Source organism: Ovis canadensis, chromosome 8, assembly GCF_042477335.2.
Source record: "Ovis canadensis isolate MfBH-ARS-UI-01 breed Bighorn chromosome 8, ARS-UI_OviCan_v2, whole genome shotgun sequence".
Classification (NCBI taxonomy): Eukaryota; Metazoa; Chordata; class Mammalia; order Artiodactyla; family Bovidae; genus Ovis; species Ovis canadensis.
Window position 1 is genome coordinate 29769172 of NC_091252.1, and position 21886 is coordinate 29791057.

The 21886-nt window shown below is 38.7% G+C and overlaps 1 protein-coding gene across 1 annotated transcript in view; it reads left to right on the top strand.

Annotated features, from left to right (window-relative positions):
- MAN1A1 (mannosidase alpha class 1A member 1) overlaps window positions 1–21886 on the top strand; it is a 171138-nt gene that overhangs the window by 137409 nt on the left and 11843 nt on the right. Inside the window, exons 7-9 of the mRNA XM_069599127.1 lie at window positions 8270–8393; window positions 10226–10319; window positions 18060–18175. Of these exons, the coding sequence (XP_069455228.1) occupies window positions 8270–8393; window positions 10226–10319; window positions 18060–18175 (334 nt within the window). The remainder of the gene's footprint in view (window positions 1–8269; window positions 8394–10225; window positions 10320–18059; window positions 18176–21886) is intronic.

Here is a 21886-nt window from a genome sequence, read left to right on the forward strand (position 1 = left end):
TTTTTTTCAATTTTATTACATGAAGCTTGAACTGAGCACCTCTCTTTCTTGGCAGTGCCTTAGACATTGAGGTTGCACAGGTGCATAAAGCAGAATCTGTCTCCCTAAGGATTTAGAATCAGGTAGAAGGGAGAAATCCTGGCCATTCTGGTTATGGAAAGAGACTATTGTATAGCATACAGAGAATCAAAGACTTGGGGTCTGTGCTGATTTCATTGGTCTTGATCTGTAGATGAGCCATAAGTAAGTGTTAGTCACTCAGTCGTGCCCGACTCTTTGCAACCCCATGGACTGCAGCCCACCAGGCTCCTTTGTCCATGAGATTTTCCAGGCAAGGATACTGGAGTGGGTTGCCATTTCCTTCTCCAGGAGATCTTCCCAACCCAGGGATCGAACCCAGGTTTCCTGCACTGCAGGCAGATTCTTTACCAACTGAGCTACAAGGGAAGCCCCAAGATGAGCCATAGACCCATACAATGCAAGGCAGAAAAAGAGGGCAGTGTCAAAGAATGTTCCAACTACCATACATTTGCACTCATTTCACATGCTCTCAAGGTAATGTCCAAAATCCTTCAAGCTCAGCTTCAACGGTATGTGAACCAGGAACTTCTGGAGGTACAAGCTAGATTTAGAAAATGCAGGGGAACCAGAGATCCAATTGCCAATATTCACTGGATCATAGAAAAGCAAGGGAATTGCAACGCAACATCGGCTTCACTGACTATGCTAAAGCCTTTGTCTAGATCACAGCAAACTGTGGAGAATTCTTAAAGAGATGGGAGTACTAAACCATCTTACCTGTCTCCTGAGAAACCTGTGTATAGAACAAGAAGCAACAGGTAGAACCGGTAGAAACAACAAACTGGTTCAAAATTGGAAAAGGAGTATGTGAAGGCCATATACTGTCACCCTGCTGATTTAACTTCTGTGCAGAGTACATCATGTGAAATGCCAGACTGGATGACTCACAAGCTGGAATCAAGATTGCCGGGTGAAATATCAACAACCTCAGATATGCAGATGATACCACCCTTATGGCAGAAAGTGAAGAGGAACTAAAGAACTTCTGGGTGAGGGTGAAAGAGGAGAGTAAAAACCTGGCTTAAAACTCAGCATTCAGAAAATTAAGATCATGGCATCTGGTCCCATCACTTCATGGCAAACAGATGGGGAAAAAGTGGAAACAGTGACAGACTTTATTTTCTTGGGCTCCAAAATCACTGCAGATGATGACTGCAGGCATGAAATTAACAGACACTTGCTCCTTGGAAGAAAAGCTATGACAAACCTAGACAGCATATTAAAAAGCAGAGACATTACTTTGCCAACTAAGGTCCGTCTAGTCAAAGCTATGGTTTTCCCAGTAGTCATGTACCAGATGGGAGAGTTGGACCATAAAGAAGAATGAGCACCAAAGAATTGATGCTTTCAAACTGTGATGCTGGAGAAGACTCTTGAGAGTCCCTTGGACTGCAAAGAGATCAACCCAGTCAATCCTAAAGGACTTCAACCCTGAAGATTCATTGGAAAGACTGATGCTTAAGCTGAAGCTCCAACCACCTGTTGCGAAGAGCTGTCTTATTAGAAAAGACCCTGATACTGAGAAAGATTGAGGGCAGGAGGAGGACGAGGTGGCAGAGGATGGGACAGTTGGATGGCATCACCAACTCAGTAGACATAAGTTTGAGCAAACTCCACGAGAGAGTGAAAGACAGCGAAGTGTGGCGTGCTGCTGTGAACAGTGGACATATATGCCTCCAGTATACATTCCCAAGCCTATCCTCATTATCAGTTCAGACAAGCTAACAGCTTCCAGCTGGAATTGATGTCAACATTTTTTATGTAAAAGTAAGTTAGCTTTATCAAAGGTCTGTACTTATCAGCAAATTATTTATAGTGGTAAAATCATAAATAAAAAATAAATTAGCTTCAGTGTCCATCAGTAGGGACCTGTCTTTCACTATCTCGTGGAGTTTGCTCAAACTTACGTCTACTGAGTTGGTGATGTCATCCAACTGTCCCATCCTCTGCCACCTCGTCCTCTTCCTGCCCTCAATCTTTCTCGGTATCAGGGTCTTTTGTTGTTGTTCAGTTGCTCAGTCATGTCCAACTCTTTGCAGCCCCATGGACTGCAGTACACCAGGCTTTCCTGTCCTTCACTATCTCCCGGAATTTGCTCAAACTCATGTCACTGAGTCAGTAAGTGTATATTTAAGTAAATTAGAATATATCCATTCAGTCAGATACTTTGCATTCAGTACTCCACAACAACAATGATGTACATTGATTGGCGTGGGAAATGTCTGTGAAAAAATATGTATATTTAAAGCAAACAAGTAGAATATGATTTTTTTAAGTATGATAAAGTAAATATATGAGCATGCTCACACATCCTAAAGTCACTGGAATATTTTCTCGTTAGTACTGCCTTTTGGTGGGGTTCCCTGACCTAATGGTAGGATATTCCATGTGCCCCATAATGGGGAAGAAAGTACATTCAGCTTATTTTCAGTCTGTTGAAAGTGGTTAGGAGGGGGGCCTTACCTAAAGAGCAGCTGGAAAACAGAGTTTTAGCATCTTTGAATCTTGGGAGCAAATCCGTTATGGAATTAGAGAGGACTTAACATCTCAGTCTTTGTAGCCCTGAGCTTATCCTCCAATCCAAGATGGTCAAGTACAAGGACAGCAGTATTGAGGGTGAGAATAAACTAAAATAATAACTATTCAGTTCCAATTCTGTCTAAACTAAATACCTGCAAAGTGGAACAAGATCTGGATAATTTTTAAAAAGTTATGTGGGCCCTTGGTTAAAAAATTTTAAGTATGAAAATTCTTTAGAGGTATAATCTACATGCTAGTATTCAGAAACAGTTAAGTACTGAATTATGAATTAATTCAGTCAAGTGACTGCCCTTTATTAAAACAGCTTTCCCTGGAAGGATAGCCCTCAGGAGATCAGTGCTCCCCAGTCAGAATTTCTGTGCATGAGCTACAGTGGAATCATGTCTAGTCTTAGTCCTTGGAATTGTAGTCCAAGTCTTAATAAGGTCTTAGGCTAGAAACTTGAAAGATTGGCACTGTGCGAACCTTTGCAGGAAGGAAGCATTTGTAATAAGTGAAGCTGAAATTGCTTAGTCTGGAAATCAATTAGCTTTGGGAATTCGTTTAAATGAAACAGTCATCATGAACTTTCTAATTATTTTTTCCTAATTTGTGCTAAAATCCAAAAGGAATAATATTGGATTATCTGCTGTTCTGAATTAAATATCCTCGTGTGCCCCTTCATTTGCAAACAGAAGTAAAGCTTTACAATGATATATAGAATATGGGAAGTTTTTTTTCTTCCAAAACTTGTTAACTCTATAGCCCCAAGGAATAAGCTGTATTTTGGACTGTGAACTTGAAAGAGTTTGTTTACTAATCAGCTAATCAGAAATTATTCAGGCAAGAATCCTCAAGAAATGTCTTTATTGGCCCATTTCCCATTTTATAAAGAAGAGCAGGCAGGAAGGAAGAGTAACTTTAAAGTCTGGAACAGGACTTTATAACCATTTAATGTTTTGCTTGTATATTCATCTGGCAGTTTTTTAGAATTGTTCAGGTCTATAAATTCTTTGTTACATTTGACGATATTAAGAAAACAGGTGTATTTGTTAATGTTCTAAATTGTATCTGGGAAGTAACTATAACATATAACTTCAGGTACCTGGATTTAAGATTAATTTGAGGGGGTATACCATCAATCCTGAACAATCCTCCAGCTACTTGATTCATTATAAGCTCTGGCAAAAGAGTTTGCATCTCTTTTGAGTTGAATCTCACAGGATTCAAACGTGAGTAGAATAGCATCATTACTACTGTACTTCCTTTCTTTGGTGCTGTTAACTATTCCCAAGAGAAAGAATGGAAACACATAACGCCCATTGCTTATCAGAGTTATAAGTTCAGTAAATAATTATACCTTCTTGCTTTTGAGTGCGATCGAATGAGGAAGTATATTACAGCTGCTAATAAACCACATTCAAATTACAGTCTCTAAAGCAACAAAACAGTAATCCATATTTTCAAAAGAATCATAGCAGCTCAGTTTTTTAAAAGACATGTTTCTAATTGCAGTTGCCAAAATCAGTTATTTTCTGATGTTTTATTTTCAAAGAATTATTACCTTTGTAGAATTGTGATGTTTTAAATTAAAAGTTGAGATGCATGTATTAAATAATACTCCACTTTAAAATGGAAGAACTGAAGATTGGAGGAAACAGAGATAAATGAAATTAGGATGATACCAAAGTTTGAAGTTCTATTCTAGGATTCTTTGAACCAAACACTTAGCAGCTCTTCACATCATGTTAATTGCCTTTCTGTATGTATTTCCATATGCTGAGTCATCATTTTGGCTTAATATGCAGTCACTATAACAAGATTGGCAGTATTTAAGTATTCTTTCCTTTCATGCTTGCCTTATGGAATTTATAGTTTCTGAGCACAAACTGTTATTTTATCTTTAAAACACTTTTCTAAAATATTAGTGCTTGTAAAATAAAAATAAGGAAGATGATTTCCTTTAAGATACTGTGACAACAGAACTAAAGGTAAAGATATTGAAAATCCCTTACGCTCTCAAATGAAATTCATTTTGACCTTATTTAATATAAAGATGTAATGATGCCTTATCTGATTTCTTGAAACCCTTTCAGGACTTACATTTACGAGCCAGTGTAACCATTGATCTTATAATTTTACTGAAATATATTAATTTTGTAGGTTGAAAGAATGGCAACCAAAACTATACTTTCATATAAGCATAATACATGCATTTGGAGCCCAGCTTCCTTTCTGTTCATATGACACATCCTTTGCTAGCACTTTTAATGTTTTGCTTCCTGTATAATTAGTGATACAGTACTGTTTTCCTTCTGATATGAATGAGTGCAAAGACAGAGAAAGACAGAACATATATATATGTGTGTGTATATATATATATAACCCTTTTAAAAATCTTTATTTTTTCACATATTGAAAAATTTTCAGTGTGTATGTGATATTCTCTTGATTAACCACATTAATAGCAGAGAGCAAATACCAGCATACAAAAGTAATTTGAATTTTATTTAGAACCTGCACTGCTTGTTTTGCATCTGAGTGCCCTCCCACACCCTCTGATACCCTGAATTTGAACTAGTCCCTGAAGATCTGGAAATGTGCCGTCCTCTTCCTTCTCTAGCACGGAGTCATTGTTCCCCCTTGCTTGATTTTGTGGCTTTGTTTTTTATAGATTCTCTGGAACATGGAAATTTGTAGTTTTGCTAAATAGGCTTATTGACTTTGGTCAGTGATGGAACGGTTAGAATAAAAAAATAATATGTCATGACAGCAAATTAATGACCAATTACTCTATGTATTTGCCATATGTTAATAAAACTTGAAAGTAGCTGTTCATCCTATTTGGATGGCTGGCCATTCCTTTTACCTAAGCCAACCATGAAAATAAAAACTGACTCTCAGTCCCAGAAGTTAGTAAGTGTAAGGCATTTTCTAAAATAAATATTTTCAGATCTCTGTCTTTTATTTCTTTTTATTAGGCTTACTATAAATCTGTGTTTTAGAAACAAAACCTAGATTTTTCTAAAAAGAAACAGGGAGTAAGAGGAAGGCATGCCATGTCAGATACCAGTTTGTCGTCATTATTTTCCTTTTCCTGAGTGTCCTTAGAAGCCCCGCGGCAGAAGCAGTGACGGAACAGAAGGGTTTACCCAGGGCTGTGAATGCCTCAGATGAAAAACAAAGCAGGTGGGAAACCTAGGGTCCACCAGGAGCAGGGTGTCAGTGGAGCCAACTTGGAAAGAGAGGAAAGGGACAAATCCACAAGCCTCCAGGTGTTGTTTTTGACCAGCTGCTGAGTTGTGTCTGACTCTTTGTGACCCTGTGGACTGCAGCATACCAGGTTTCCCTGTCCCTCACTATATCCTGGAGTTTGCTGAAAGCCATGTCCATTGAGTCGGTGATGCCATCCAACCATCTCATCCTCTGTCACCCACTTCTCCTCCTACCCTCAGTCTTTCCCAGCATCAGGGTTTTTTCCAGTGAGTCAGCTCTTTGCATCTGGTGGCCAAAGTATTGGAGCTTCAGCTTCAGCATCAGTCCTTCCAATGAGTATTCAGGGTTGATTTCCTTTAGGATGGACTGGTTTGATCTCCTTGCAGTCCAAGAGACTCTCAAGAGTCTTCTCTAGCACCACCGTTTGAAAGCATCAGTTCTTCAGTACTCAGCTTTCTTTATGGTCCAACTCTTAACATTCATACATGATTACTAGAAAAACCACAACTTTGACTAGACCTTTGTCAGGGAAGGGATTTCTTTGCTTTTTAATATGCTTGTCGTAGCTTTCCTTCCAAGGAGTGACTGTCTTTTAATTTCATACTTGCAGTCACTGTCCACAGTGATTTTGGAGCCCAAGAAAATAAAATCTGTCACTGCTTCCACTTTTTCCCCATCTATTTGTCATGAGGTGGTGGGACCAGATGCCATGATCTTAGTTTTTTGAATGTTGAGTTTTAAGCCAGCTTTTTCACTGTCCTCTTTCATCCTCATCAAGAGGCTCTCTAGCCTCCAAGATTTGGCTTCAACTTAGTAGCCTTCTCTCCTTCCCGCCTTCCCCTCCCCCCACTTACCAGTCTCTGGAGCTACCTCCAGTTCCTGGCTAGCCCTTCTGTTATGAGTCTCTCACTGTCTGGATTCTCTGTCCATTCTTCCCTCACTATTTCTTACTTACCTTTCAAGAATCAACTCAAGACTCTTCTTGAAGAAGCCATCTTGATCACTACCATGCTGAATTGCATGTCCTGGCTCTAGGCGCTCAGAACACTTCACACATTTAACTTAGTTTTTATCGTAAGTGATTAGAATTATTTATGCTTGGGTCTTTCTCTCCCATTATACTAGAAGGCAGTTAAGAGTGATTAGTTCACTATAAAAATCCTTTGAACCCAATGTCCTACTGTAGTCCCTGGCAAAGAGTTCAGTTCAGTTCAGTCGCTCAGTCATATCCAACTCTTTGCGACCCCATGAACTGCAGCACACCAGGCCTCCCTGTCCATCACCAACTCCTGGAGTTCACCCAAACCCACTGAGTCAGTGATGCCATCCAGCCATCTCATCCTCTGTCACCCTTTCTCCTCCTGCCTTCAGTCTTTCCCAGCATCAGGGTCTTTTCAAATGAGTCAGCTCTTCGCATCAGGTGGCCAAAGTATTAGAGTTTCAGCCTCAGCATCAGTCCTTCCGATGAATATTCAGGACTGATTTCCTTTAGGATGGACTGGTGGGATCTCCTTGCAGTCCAAGGGACTCGCAAGAGTCTTCTCCAACACCACAGTTCAAAAGCATTGATTCATCGGCGCTCAGCTTTCTTTATAGTCCAACTCTCACATTCATACATGATCACAGGAAAAACCATAGCCTTGACTAAACGGACCTTTGTTGACAAAGTAATGTCTCTGCTTTTCAATATTCTGTCTAGGTTGGTCATAACTTTCCTTCCAAGGAGTAAGCGCCTTTTAATTTCATGGCTGCAATCACCATCTGCAGTGATTTTGGAGCCCAGAAAAATAAAGTCAGCCACTGTTTCCCCATCTATTTCCCATGAAGTGATGGGACCAGATGCCATGATCTTCATTTTCTGAATGTTGAGCTTTAAGCCAACTTTTTCACTCTCCTCTTTCACTTTCATCAAGAGGCTCTTTAGTTCTTCTTCACTTTCTGCCATAAGGGTGGTGTCATCTGCATATTAGGCATACAATAAATGTGAACCTGAATGAAAACCAAAATATGGATTTTCAGCTTCTGCAAGGGAATTTATTGGTCAGTAGAGTCATTAGCGTTATTCTCTATTTGAATTATCACCTGTGTTTGACATTTTAAATAGCCTTCCCAAAATAAACTATACCCAAGGGTATGACCATGTCTCAAGAGTCGCTTATGCGTTTCTGTGTCAGTGTACGTTTGGGACTAACTCTTTCTAAAAGCATCTCACTAAGATAAACCACAACTTCTTTCTGACTTACATCAAAAGTAATTTTCCATCTGGAGATAAGGGTCAAAGCTTGAAACCAGTAGCCAAGGAAAATAGCAGTGAATATTTTAAAATATATAAAGTGATCTGTTAGCTGAAATGTTGTTATTCAAGAACTGTCTCTTTAGCTTCTGCTGCTTAGAGCTGCAAAAACATGGAATTAGTCTGACCCATAACTCTTCACTCTCTTCTCTTCTGTAGTGGGATTGGAAGGAACTGGCCCTGGGCCTCAGGAGGAAGCAGTATTTTGGCAGAATTTGGAACTCTGCACTTGGAGTTTATGCACTTGAGCTACTTATCGGGAAACCCCATCTTTGCTGATAAGGTGAGATTCTCCAGTCGAACCTGCATTGCAAAAGAGTACTTATAGAAAAATATCCTCTCTGGGGAGATTTAGGCATATGGAATGTGGAAAAGAACAACCAAGTCTAATGGAGCCCTTCGTGAATTTTTGTTACATGCAGCACTGCTTGTAACCAAACTATAAAGCACTATTTCATGGCACTATTCTAACAGTGCAAGAGGGCCTGAGTTACATGTCTGATTCTCTGCACCTCCAGTAAGTAACTTTACCTCTCTGAATTTTTTCCCTTTTCTCAAAAACAGTGTTTTGTGGACTATGTGAACCACACATGTGGAAGAATTTTTAAGCTCAGTTTTACAAATGCAAGGTAGCAATTGAATTGATTTTTAATTTTCAAGAAACACACCCACCACGCCACCACTCTGCCCTTATCTAGATTTCACCCCGCTTTGTCGGCTCCCCTTTACAGCAGCGTCCCTTGGGCGCATTGTCTGTGTCTGTTGTCGTCTCTGCCTGACTCCCACTCCCTGGAGCGCTTTCCTGCCGGGCTTTTCTCCAAGCCACACTGTTGCCACATCCAGGGACCTTTCTCGTCTCTCTCCGTCTTCCTCGCCCTCTCAGCGTTGATGCGCTGGATCACTTCCTTCTCGAGGAGGCTTTCTCTGGCCCTGGATGCAGACACACAGTACTCCCCTAGGTTGCTTCCTTCTCACTCTCTTCTGTTGGATCCTCCTTATCACCCCAACCTCTAAACACTGGAAAAGCCCAGAACTCAAACTGGGGGCTCTTCTTTTTACTTTCACTCTCTCCATTATTCTCCCCAGTCTCATGACTTGACATTTTATCTGTATGTTGACTGCCTCCACGTTTGTAAGTCCAGTCCCAACCTGGCGCCTGAACTCCAAGCTCTATAGCCAAGTACCTGTTCAACATCTGCACTGTGAGGTCGCTCAGACAAGTCCCACTTAAAACGCCTCACACCTGCTTCTACTCTAGTCTTTACTGTCTGGGAAAAGACACCTCAGTTTACCCAAGGGCTCAGACCAAGACTCTTGAAGTTATCATGGTTCTTCTCTTTCTATAAACCTCAGGTCCAAACCAGCAGGAAATCTTTTCTGTCCCATCCCCTGTGCATTACCCTGGCTCAGGGACCCATCATCTCTCACCTGGACTGTGCAGTAGCTGTCTGACTACCACTTCCTCTCATACCCTCAGTCACACTGATCCTGTAAAAATACAAGTTTTCAATGGCTTTGCATCTTCCTCAGATTAAGATATGATTTGAGAGGCCTGCACAGTGTGGGTCCTGGCTTCCTTTGCTTCCTCACCTTCAGCCTCGGTGGTCTTGCCAAACCCACTCTCTTCTCAGGGCTTTTGTGTACTTGCTCCTGCATTGCTCTGCACTGCTTCCTCTTTTATCCTTTAAATTTGTGCTTAAACACTCTCCCAGTGCCCTCCCCAGAGCACCCTAACCGAATGCAGCCTCACCACCTCCTATCTGTCCCATTACCCTTTTGTATTTTTTATAGATTTTATTACCACTTGACGTATTTGTTTCTTAGCTATCTCACTCCACTGGATGCAAACTCCAAAACAGTAATGACTTTGTTTATCCAGTGTATCCACTGATATATTCTACTTCTTTATATGGTATCTCACATATGGTAATCAGTGTGACTATATTCACTTACTGTAATTATTTGTAAGCTGGTGGCAACTATCTTTGTTCTAATACTGCATCATTTAAATCAACTTTTATTCTAACATGGAAAAAAGGTAATCAAGAAAGAGAAGAATGGCACCAAACTTTTTTCTTTAGATTTTTCATAGTAACATTTCATTTTCTATTGTAGGTAATGAATATTCGAACAGTACTGAACAACCTGGAAAAACCAGAAGGCCTTTACCCTAACTATCTGAATCCCAATAGTGGACAGTGGGCTCAATGTAAGTCAAGAGTTAAGCCTTGTTTTAGCTCTTTATAGTACCCAGCACTGTTCTAGTAACAGAGAGAAGGAACACCAAAATAGCCCAAATCTTGTTGGAGAATCCTTAGAAAAGAGGAAAGTTCCCTTCATAAATAAGCTTCTGTCATAAGGCAGACTATAACTGTTACCAGGGGAGCTATATTGTTTTATTTTTCATGCATAACTGTGAGCCTGATTATCTGTAAGCACATTTAAAGGTGTTAATCAGAAAGGCAGATCTGGTCAGGGTAGTGTTGGGATGATAGCCTCTAACAAACTGATTATGCAGATAAGAAAATTGTTCCTTTGTGCTAATGACTAGCAGGATTTTCCCAGAGTAGTTAGAGCATTCTATTTCATAACATTTTCTCTTTCTGCTTGGCTACAGGATGAAAGCGGAGCCTGAATCTTTCAGGGCTGAGAAATTGAAGGAGCAAACAGGGTACTTTTCTTTAGTCAGTGTTAAGGCGGCAGATAAAGGCTTCTCGCCAGGAGAGCTACCTTTACCATAGGAGAAAGTATTGTGCTAGAAGTCCTCACTTAAGATCTTTAGGGACTTTGACCAAGGCTATAAAGACTCAGAGTAGCTGAAAGAAATGCTCTCAGGCTGATTGGGGAAAACAGTGGTAGATTAAGCAGCACCTGAGAGCAAATGAAGACTCCTAAATGAGATGCCTGGCAGTGACAAGGATGCTAGCGACACCTTGAGATTTTACTCAAGATTGTTTTTTCTTTATATTTAAATAGGGTATTAGATGAGTATGCTTCACTGTTACTTCACAAGTATTTTTCTTAAAAAATAATTTAGTAGGAAAAAATGCGCTAAAATCTGTGTCTGCGTTAGTATTGTCTGTGGAAGGCTTGGCATTGACATCATAAGTCCACAATCAAGGTTGCCACTTACCCTAAGCATGGTCTGCTAGGTCATTAGAGGTTCTTTGGACCTCTCAGGGGATCTCCACAATCAAAGCTATTTTTATAATAACACTTTTCACCATGTTGACATTTGCAGTTATGTTGCAAAAGCAATAGTGGGTGAAACTGCTAAACCCATGGTGAGAATCATGCCAGAGACAGCAGATACTAACAGGCAAACCTCAGAAACATTGCCGGCTCCGTTTCAGGCCACTGCAGTAAATCAAATAGCACAATAAAGCAAGTGACACAAATTTTTTAATTTCCCAGTACATATAAAAGTCATGTTTATACTGCAGTCCATTAAGCTGTACAATATTATATCTAAAAAGCAATATACATTCCTTAATGTAAAAACGCTTTATTGGTAAAAAGTGCTAGCCATTTTCTGAGTTTTTAGCAAGTCACAGTAGCATCAAAGATCACTGATCACAGTTGACCATAAAAAATACAATAGTAGTGAAAGACTTAGAAATATTGGAAAATTACCAAACTATGATCCAGAGACAGGAAGTGAGCAAGTGGTGTTGGAATAATGATGCCGGACTTGATGAATGCAGGGTTTTCACAAACTTCCAACTTCTAACAAACTCAGGCAATAAAATGAAGGGCAGTAACTTGAGATTTGTCTGTGGTTATGTCCTTCACTACAGATAACCACAACAAATAAAAAGATGCCACTTTCGCTCATGAATGTTGTTAATGAAGTAAAACATTTACTGATTCTAGTAAATCTCAGTCACTGAGTAGATCACATCCTTGTAATATTCTGTATGATTAAATGAAAAATACACAAAACACTTCTGCTGCATGATGAAAAACCTCATAGAAAAGCACTTGTGTTGTGATTTGAGTTGCAAGCTGAACTAGCTGCCATGCTGTTTCATGAGTCATCATTTTTACTTGAAAGAAGTGCTGAAGACAAACTGATTATTCAGACTTGGGTAATTGGTAAATGTCACAAAAATGAGCATGTTTCTTCAAGGAAAATAAAGAGTGTCTCTACCAAAGATAAAACTTGAGCTTATAATTAGAATTTTGAAATTTTTCCACGTGCCACCATAAGCTTAATGCCTTTCACCAACACTAAAAGATTCTTCTGCTAAGATTGGTGATGATATAACAAATATGGGGGGTTTTTTTGATGCTATATAATCAAATGTATCATCATCTGGAAGCTGTGCATAATTCAGGGAACCAGTATGTCCCAAATGACCGTGCATGATGTTGCAAAATCATGTGTGAGAAAAAGTGCATTCAAAGTGCAGAATGGCCCAGTGCATTTTAATGTAATAGTGCAAAAATTCATTGATGTGATTTCTAACTCCACATTGTAACTGTTAAAAACTTTAACCACTCTTCAGTTTTGTTGTAGTACCAAAAAAATGATCTGCAGTTATCTGAAAAGACTATCAAAATACTCTTTGCTTTCCCACTACGTAAGTGTGTGAGGCTGCATTTTCTTCATATGTTTCAGCCAGACCAACACATAGCAACAGATTGAATGTACAGCAGATATGGAAATCCAATTGTCTTCTAGTACAGCAAACATTAAAGAGATTTGCAAAAATGTTAAACGGTGTCTGTCTTCCCACTAAGTATTTTTTTTGGGTAAAATATAGCATATTCTTCTGAAAAGCCTATATATTAACATACTGGGTATATTATTACTTTACTAAGATATTTTCAGTTCTGTTTTAATTTCCAATACGGTAAATATTGATATGCATGCATGCTAAGTTGCTTCAGTCATGTCCGACTCTACTGCATGGACTGTAGCCTGCCACGCTCTTCTCTCCATGGGATTCTGCAGGCAAGAATACTGGAGTGGGTTGCCCTCCAGGGGATCTTCCCAACCCAGGGATTGAACCTATGCCTCTTGTGTCTCCTGCATTGGCAGGTGGATTCTTTACCACTAGCACCACCTGGGAAGCCCAAATATTGATAGATATTACATAAACGGATTCTTCAGCATGTGTATTCATTTTTAAGATTGTTAAAGCATACTGAGGTTAAAAATGTGAAGGCCACCACAATATTTGGGGAAAATAGAACTTGAGTAACTTTCTCAATTCAAGATAACTAGATATGATTCTCTGAAAGGAAAAGTATTTTTAAAGTTATCCTCATGAAAGATTTCAAAATTTAAAGAAAAGTCTCTGTGAGTTGCTCTCTCCTTCCTGTGTTATAGGGTTTAGAGATCACTATGAAGAAGGACAAAAAGAGTCAGTTGTTCTGGAACATCTCAGTTTCACCTTCTGGGTCACCAGTGTACTATGTATTTGTCCATGCTTCCTGGTACAGAGGGCCCTTTGTAATTGAATTGCTTATGGGCCAGTTTCCTGATGGAAAAACAAATAGAGTTCATGCGTCTCCTGCCTCTCTTCCTCCATCCCCATCCAATGTTCCAGCCACGAGGAAGATGCACTTTTTTTTCTTCATTAATCAAGTTCTGCTTGGCCATATCTGGGTCTTGGCTTTTGTGCCTTTTCCCTGAAGCCCTTTTCCTGTTTTTCTAACTCTACCACGAGCCAACTCAATCACCCTTTCTTCTTCGTGGCCTTCTTCAAGACACTGTTTGGAAATTGTTCACCCACTCCTCCTCTGCTTGTCCCCATCTTCCTCCCCGATCCCAACACTTTCGGTACTTTCCTATCACAGTCCTTTTCCTAATGGCTCATATACATATCCATCTTCCTAGGGATCTAGAACTGTTGAGGACAGTGACTTCGTCATATTTGTTAAGCCAGCACATGGTGTCTTACAGCTAGTAGAAGTTTACTTGAATTTTGTGAATACTCATGCAGTATGTATCCAATCTAACTCCTGCCTCTCCTGTTAGTAATGGCTCTGTTTTTCTCTCTGAACCATTTGGCTCCTGCTCCTCAACTGTGGTTGAGAGGCAGCATCTAGTCCTGATCATTAATAATATGTCATGACTGTTGAGGCCAAAGATGGGTTCCATGTCTATAAACTGAACAACTGTCACCCTTCTTCAATTAATAGAGACAACATTGTGTGTGTTTAGTAACACCATATTATATATACATATAGTAACACAGTATTATATATATGGATAAAATGTGGTATTTTGTACATTTGAGCATCATTGGGGGATTGCTTTGAAGAGAGAAGTTCACATTCAGATGAAGTCTATAAAACTAAAGGGTTAAGATATTGAGTATATAATCCTTTTTGTCTGGATTCTTTTGATTTTTTTTTTTTCTCTTTTAAAGTAGCAGACATCCTTTTCTGGGACCTATTCCTATTGAAAAGAATAAATTACCCCTTTTATAGAAGAGCATAATATTTGAGTGGCTGTCATACACATTATGTTTAGAGCATTTGGGAATAAGAATACCATATATGTTCCTTCTAGTAGACAGTCCTTTCCTGCTGATAAAATGAGGCATGTTCTCTCTTACAGCCACTAAGATGTTTACACAGGACTTTGTTGCCAACACAAATAGTCATCCAGACATGGTCGGGGGGAGCTTAGTGAGTGAAATACTAAATTATTAAAAAAGAATTTTTCTTGTTTCTCTTCCATATTCCTTTATGTTCCTTTATTTTGATTCTTTCCAAATATAAAAATTTTATAGGTGAAAAAAATAGAAAACTAACTGGCATTAAAGCAAATATGTAAACCCTTTTCCTTTTTAAAAAAAATCACTAAATGTCCAAGTTTGCCTCTTCCTCCATTATAGAATCATAACCCAAGGGGGAAGAAAATGAAGCTGCTTCTGGCTGTTCGTTTTCAACTCTCATTGCTTTAACTCTAAAGGACATGTCTGAATCATGGCCATCATTTCCTATTACTTCATTTAGTCCCTGTTATTTTGAAAGTAACTGAACAGAGATTTGCTTTACCATGCCTCACTTGCATGTGTCTCCTGTGATCGTGTTTATAACAACAGGCTTCTTATTGATGAGATAGTACTTAGTCCGTTTAGTTTGTAAATGTCAGAGGTTTCTGTGGCTGTCTGTTTAGGAAGCTGTAAAGGTCATGTCAAACTGCTATTTTAAGAATCAGCCTTAGAATTATAAAAATACTAATCTTACAATAAAACAAACTGTAATTCTGGGCTTTCCGCAAAAGAAAATCACACATTAAAAATAAATCCCTTCTAGGTTTCATAGATGTAGTCCTTAATAAAATTAACTTAAAAGAATTTGGCTTTGTTTGTCAGTTATTTACTGAGTACCTACTATGTGCAAGATACTCCTTAGGGGTTGACGTGGACTGGAAAACATAACAGGTCTAGTCCCTGCCTTCCTGAACCATAATCTCATGGAGAAGACACACACACAATAAATGTCCCCATTTCATGAAAGCGTAGATGTGGCAAATGTGTGCTGTGAGAAAGTGCATGGAGAGCCTGGTGGGCAGTCTGATACATGAAATGTGAGTAAGGATTACCAAAGGAAGTGGAGAGGAGTCAGGGGGCACACTTCAGGCAGAGAGAACAATACCCTGAGAGACCCTGAGGTGGGAAGGAGTCTGATTGTTTTGAAAACCCGAAAGAAGGTCAGTATATCTAGAGGGTAGAGAGCAGGATTGATGACATAGGGAAGGCTGAGATCGTGCAGGGCCTCCCTGGTCTCCAGACACCCAGGATTTGAGTCTTCAACATTAAAGGCATCAGGAAAGGGATGATTCAATTCACATGTTACAAGGGCTGCTCTGGCATTTACGTGGAGGATAGACTGGAGTGGCGCTGGCGCTGGAACTTTGTGTGGTGGTGGAAATGTTCTGCATCTTCCTTCCAGTGCTGTGACCAAGGCCCCTTGTAGCTCTTGAGCACAAGTATGGCTGAGGAACTGATTTTTTAGTTAGCTTAAATAGCAAAATGCTGTCACAGTGCAGGAGACAAGATAATTTGCCATTGCAGACTCAGGCATAGTGGTAGCTCAGACCGAAATTGTATTAGTGAAGACAGGAAGGAGTGGATGGACTCCAGAGATACATCGGGGGTAAAATTAGTAGAGTTCAGTAACTCTGAATATGGGAGTGAGGGAGAGAAGTAAAGAATGACCATCTGATGTCTGACTTATGCTGACCTGGCAGTATGAAGGTGCCACTTAGTGAGATAGGGATCAAGGCTAAGATAAGGTTGAGGAGGGAAAGATAATATGTTCATTTTTATCACCTCTTCAATTTTAGGTCCCAGTGTCCAAGTTTCATTGTTGGGTGGGACTCAGGAGAAAATTGTTTGGATAGAGTTATAAAAATCAGTTTACTTTTTTGTAACTAATTCAACAAATAAAGATTTTTTTAATAGATACATAAAATTAGTTTTAAGTTTTGAAACTTCAAATGCGAATTTCCCAAATAAGATCATCTTATTAATGCTCAAATTGTCTGTGAACTCTAGGAATGATCTTTCAAAGAGAGTATGTCTCTGTTTTTGTAGGTAAATATGCTTGGAAAATGTATGTATTCAAGTAGTAGGCAAAAGAATACGTACGGTTGGTGTATATGTTGGAGAGCAAGTGATTACAAATTTGAGACCCTATGGGGGCTGGAGAGTCACCTGGCACCTACCAGTGTTAAAATCTCATTTAGCTCCTCTAAGCCTCTTATCTCACTTTTAAAGAGGATTACCTACCTACAAGTTACAAGATTGTTTGCAACATACATAGTGGATCTAGCATAATAAATGACCGTGGAGGGGGATTGTAGGAATGAAGTGCATTCCATCCTTCCTGTCTGTAGGGTATAGCTTCCAGGACTCCACAATACCAAAATTTACGGGTGCTCATCCCCTTATATAAAATGGCATAGTATATGCAAGTAACCTATGCGTATCCTCCAGATGCTTTAAATCATCTCTAGAGTACGTTTACTACCTGTGTGCGTGTGCGTGCTTCGTTGCTCAGTCATGTCGGCCTCTTTGTGATCCCATGGACTCTCGCCCACGAGGCTCCTCTCTCCACAAGAGTTTTCCAGCCGGAATACTGGAGTGGTTTCTCATTTCCTCCTGCAGGAGATCATCCCAACCCAGGGATCAAATCTGTGTCTCCTGCGCTGGCAGGAAGATTTTTTACCACTGCGCTACCTTTAATACATAACACCATGTAAATGCTATGTAAATACAGTATAAATGCTATTAAAATAATATTTGGCTGTGCGTGGCAAGTTCAAGTTTTGCTCTTTGGAACTTCCTTGAATGTTTTTTCCACATATTCAATCCACAGTTGATTGGATCTACTTACAGGGAGCCCACAGATACAGAGGAGTGACTGTATTAGGAAGAAAAACTTCTGCCCTGTCTTCTTTCTTACTGGCCTCCCCTGAAGAATTTTGAGCCTTCAGATTGATAATACTACAAAAGCTATCAAATAATAATAATAATTAGAAGAAACTGAGGAGTTTCTGGTTATATTTCAGGCCAGGGTGTTTTGTTTTTGTTTTTGTTTTTTGTAAGATATGATACTCATAGCTTTGACATGGTTTATTATCTTACTGAGAGATAAAGCAATTAAAATTTCTGTATATATATAGTGAAACATTTTAATTTAGTTTTTTCCTAGTGAAATAGAATTTTAGAATTAGGGTTGATTATTTTTTATCTACATATTTATAAAACTACACTGGTTATTATTTAAAGTATATCACATTAATTAACAGCACATCTGCTCATTTCAGAATATCTTTCTGCAAATAGGAGATTTGTTGGAATTTAAATGTAACATTGACTTGCTGTTGACTTGGGGTTTTGCATCCTACTTACTGTTGTGATTTTACTGCATTATCTGAATTAAAGTCTGAATCAGTCTAAAATTCATTTCCTTCTCTTTGCAGATCATGTATCAGTTGGAGGACTTGGAGACAGTTTTTATGAATATTTGCTAAAGGCATGGTTAATGTCTGACAAGACAGATCTCCAGGCTAAGAAAATGTATTTTGATGCTATTAAGGTAAACACAAATTTAAATCATTATTGGCACTCAACTAACTTATAACTTGCATATTAATCAAGCTTTAATGAAAAAATGAAATTCTACATGAGTGGGTTACAAAATATTTTCAGTTAGGTAGAATTCAATATGTGCTAGTATAATTATAACAATAATAATCATACTTGATATGGTTTAGTTCTAATAGGGCAGTTAGAAGTTTTTTCATGGTTCAAACCTCAGCTAAGATTCACACATCTGAAAACAAGGTATTTTTCTTAAACATGTGTGAGTTCCCTGTTAAAATCACAGTTGAAATTATTGTAAATCCTGAATTTATATTCTAAAAATTAAGTAAGTTAAAATTACCCACGATTACAGACAGTCCTAATGGCTACTTCCATTTAATTATGGACAGTACTTTGAAATAAAAACCTGAACTATCCAAACTAATCTGTAAGGGACGATTATTAATAGTTTTCAAAGGTCCTTGTGATAGAAGAGGAATAAGGGGGAACAAATATTTGTTGATTTACTGTGCAATAAGTAGTGTGTTAGATAAATATATAATATGTTTGTTTCCTTAAATAGTTTTTTGTTTTTATTTTCTATTGGAGTATAGCTGATTAACAATGTTGTGTTAGTTTAGGTTTTTTTTAAGTGAAATGTAGTTGATGTATGATATTATATTAGTCTCAAATGTAGTATATAATGATTCGACATTTGCGTATGTTACGAAATTATCACCCACAGTGAGTCTAGTAACCATCTGTCCCCATACAAAGTTATTGCAGTATTATCAACCATATTCTCTTCATATCCTCATCAGCATTTGCTGTTTGTTGTCTTTTTGATGATTGCCATTCTGACCGGTGTGAGGTGATAGCTCACTGTGGTTTTACCTTGCATTTCCCTGATAATTAGTGATGTTGAGCATCTTTTCATGTGATTGTTGGCCATCTCTCTGTATTCTCTCTTCTTTGGAAAAATGTCTATTCAGGCTTTCTGTCCATTTTAATTGGGTTGTTTGTTGTATGAGTTCCTTGTGGATTTTGTTTAATCCTTTATCAGATGCATTTTCGAATATCTTCACCCATTTAGTAGGTTTTCTGCTGTGCGCCCATTTCTTCTGTTGTTGTTGCTAGTTCCCTTCACTCTGCAAAAGCTCTTTAGTTTGATGTAGTCTCCCTTGTTTGCTTTTATTTTCCTTCCCTAAGGTGACAGATCAAAACCAATATATGGAATTCTCCAGGCAAGAATACTGGAGTGGATAGCCGTTCCCTTCTCAGGGGATATTCCCAGCCCACAGACTGAACCCAGGTTTCCTGCATCACAGGCAAATTCTTTACCATTTGCGCCACCAAGGAAGTCATATAAATATATATATGGTTCTAGGACCAGTGTCAAAGAATGCACTGCCAATATTTTCTTCTAGGAGCTCTATAGTTTCAGATTGTACTCAGAAGTCTTTAATCCACTTGAATTTATGTCTATATATGGTGTGAAAAAGTGGTCCAGTTTGAGTCTCTTGCATGTAGCTGTCCAGTTTTCCCATCACCACTTTTTAATTGGAATGTAATTGTTTTACTGTGTTGTGTCAGTTTCTGCTGTACAATGAAGTGAATCAGCCATATGCATACATATATCCCCTCTCTCTAGATTTAATATTACATTGGTTCCCTCCAAGGTCAATAGTGAGCTTTACTACACAGAGCAGATACAGCTCTTTAATATATCAGATGTTGGAACCAGACACCTTAGTTAGAACCGTGGCCTTCACTTCGCACAGCCTTTAAGACACATGGTAAACATTAAAAGCAGACTAGGATATGGTCCATATGCCCTCTTCCAGATTTATTTTTTCTTCATTCCTGTGAGGTTTCAGGTTTTAACTCAGGGAGTTCTCCATACAGTATGGTTTCCATTATATCATTTTTAATTACTGTCCTGGCAGACATTTTAATTATTCTAATCTTAAAATGGCCCCCTTAGATCTTGATGTTCCAGGAAAGACAACTTTCAAATACTTTTCCCTTGGTTTCTAGAACTATACCCACCCAGCTTTTAACATATTGTATTTAGACAAACCATTGACAGGAAAATCCATTAAGAACAAATGAAGTCAAAGTGTTTCCTCTTTCTCTTAATAGTAAAAACACTTCCAATCCATATTGTGTTTTTCAACTTAGAAAGCAAAGTTAGAACAGTTGCACTTTCGATTTGAAGAAGTAGTCATGTCTTACATATTAGAGTTTCCTTGTGCTGGTTATATCCGGCTGCTTGCATGCATGCTAAGTGGCTTCAGTCGTGTCTGATTCTTTGCCACTATGGACTGTAGCCCGCCAGGCTCCTCTGGCCATGGGATTCTCCAGGCAAGAATACTGGAGTGACTGGCCATGCCCTCCTCCAGGGGATCTTCCCGATCCAGGGATCGGACCCATGTCTCACACCTCCTGCATTGGCAAGCGAGTTTCTTAGCACTATCACCACCTGGTTGTACTGTAAAAGATCTTTGTTGTGAAGTAGAGGATCCCTTGCAATGTTGTTCTGGAGAGTTAATTTACTGGATGTGTAGTCCATCAGCTTTGGCTTCTAGTGCCTTTTGAAAATCATTTAATCCCAGAGTGGCGTGGTTTGTTTTATGTTTGTGTGTGTGTGTGTGTGTGTTAATAACAGATACTTTTGGGGTTTTACCTGGCTGTTATGTGGCCTCATCTGGAAGCCATACTAAGAATCCACGGTGGTAGGTTCTCATGCAGCCAGAAAGTCCTTTGGAGTGATTTGGACAGGTGATGGATTAGGCATTCAGGATTCTAGAATGCCTAAATTTTTTCAAATATAGAAGGATGAAATCACAAAACAGACAAGTGTTTTTTTTTTTCCTAATCAATTCTCTATAGGCGTGACACAACGTATCTTAAAACCACTGAAGACTAATTTTTCCTCCTTTATATTTATTTACATTTTCCCATTGCCACACAAACATTGTTTCAAAAGTCTTAGAACTTCACTGTAGTTTGTTTTGAGAGATAGTGACTTGGTCAGAATCATGCCAAAAATAATACAGTACTTTATTCAGGATCCATAACAGGGTAATAATGTTTCTCTAATGCGTGCTCAAAGCTATTACTCTTGCCATGTAGAAAGAATAATTTCTTGGGTGATGAACAAGTATCTGCTTGAAGGACTTTATTGCAATTTGTGCTATGAGAAGTGTAAATAACTAAGATGTTCAGTTGCATTAAGTAAGAATGAAATATTAATGTAATAACTAGACCATCAATAAAATTAGCTTAACCACAGTTAATGAGCACAGTAGCGTGTTCATTTATTTCCTGCCATCTTGGTTTCATTTGTTTATTTCCAATAAAGGTAAAAGAGGTTTTATCTACCTCTGCATTCATTTTCATTCATTCTCCTCTATCACAGTTTTGTCTGTATCTACTACAGGCATACCTCAGAGATATTGTGGGTTCAGTTCCAGACCACTGCAATAAAGCAAGTAACACAGTAAAGCGACTCACATGAAATTTTTGGTTGTCCCTTGCATATAAAGTTATATTTACCCTACACTCTAGGCTATTAAGTGTATAATAACAGTATGTATAAAGCAAACAATGTATATACTCTGGTTAAAAATATTAACCATCATCTGAGTCTTCAGTGAGTCATAATAGTAACATTAAAGATCATGGATACAAATCACCATAATGAATATAATAATATTAAAAA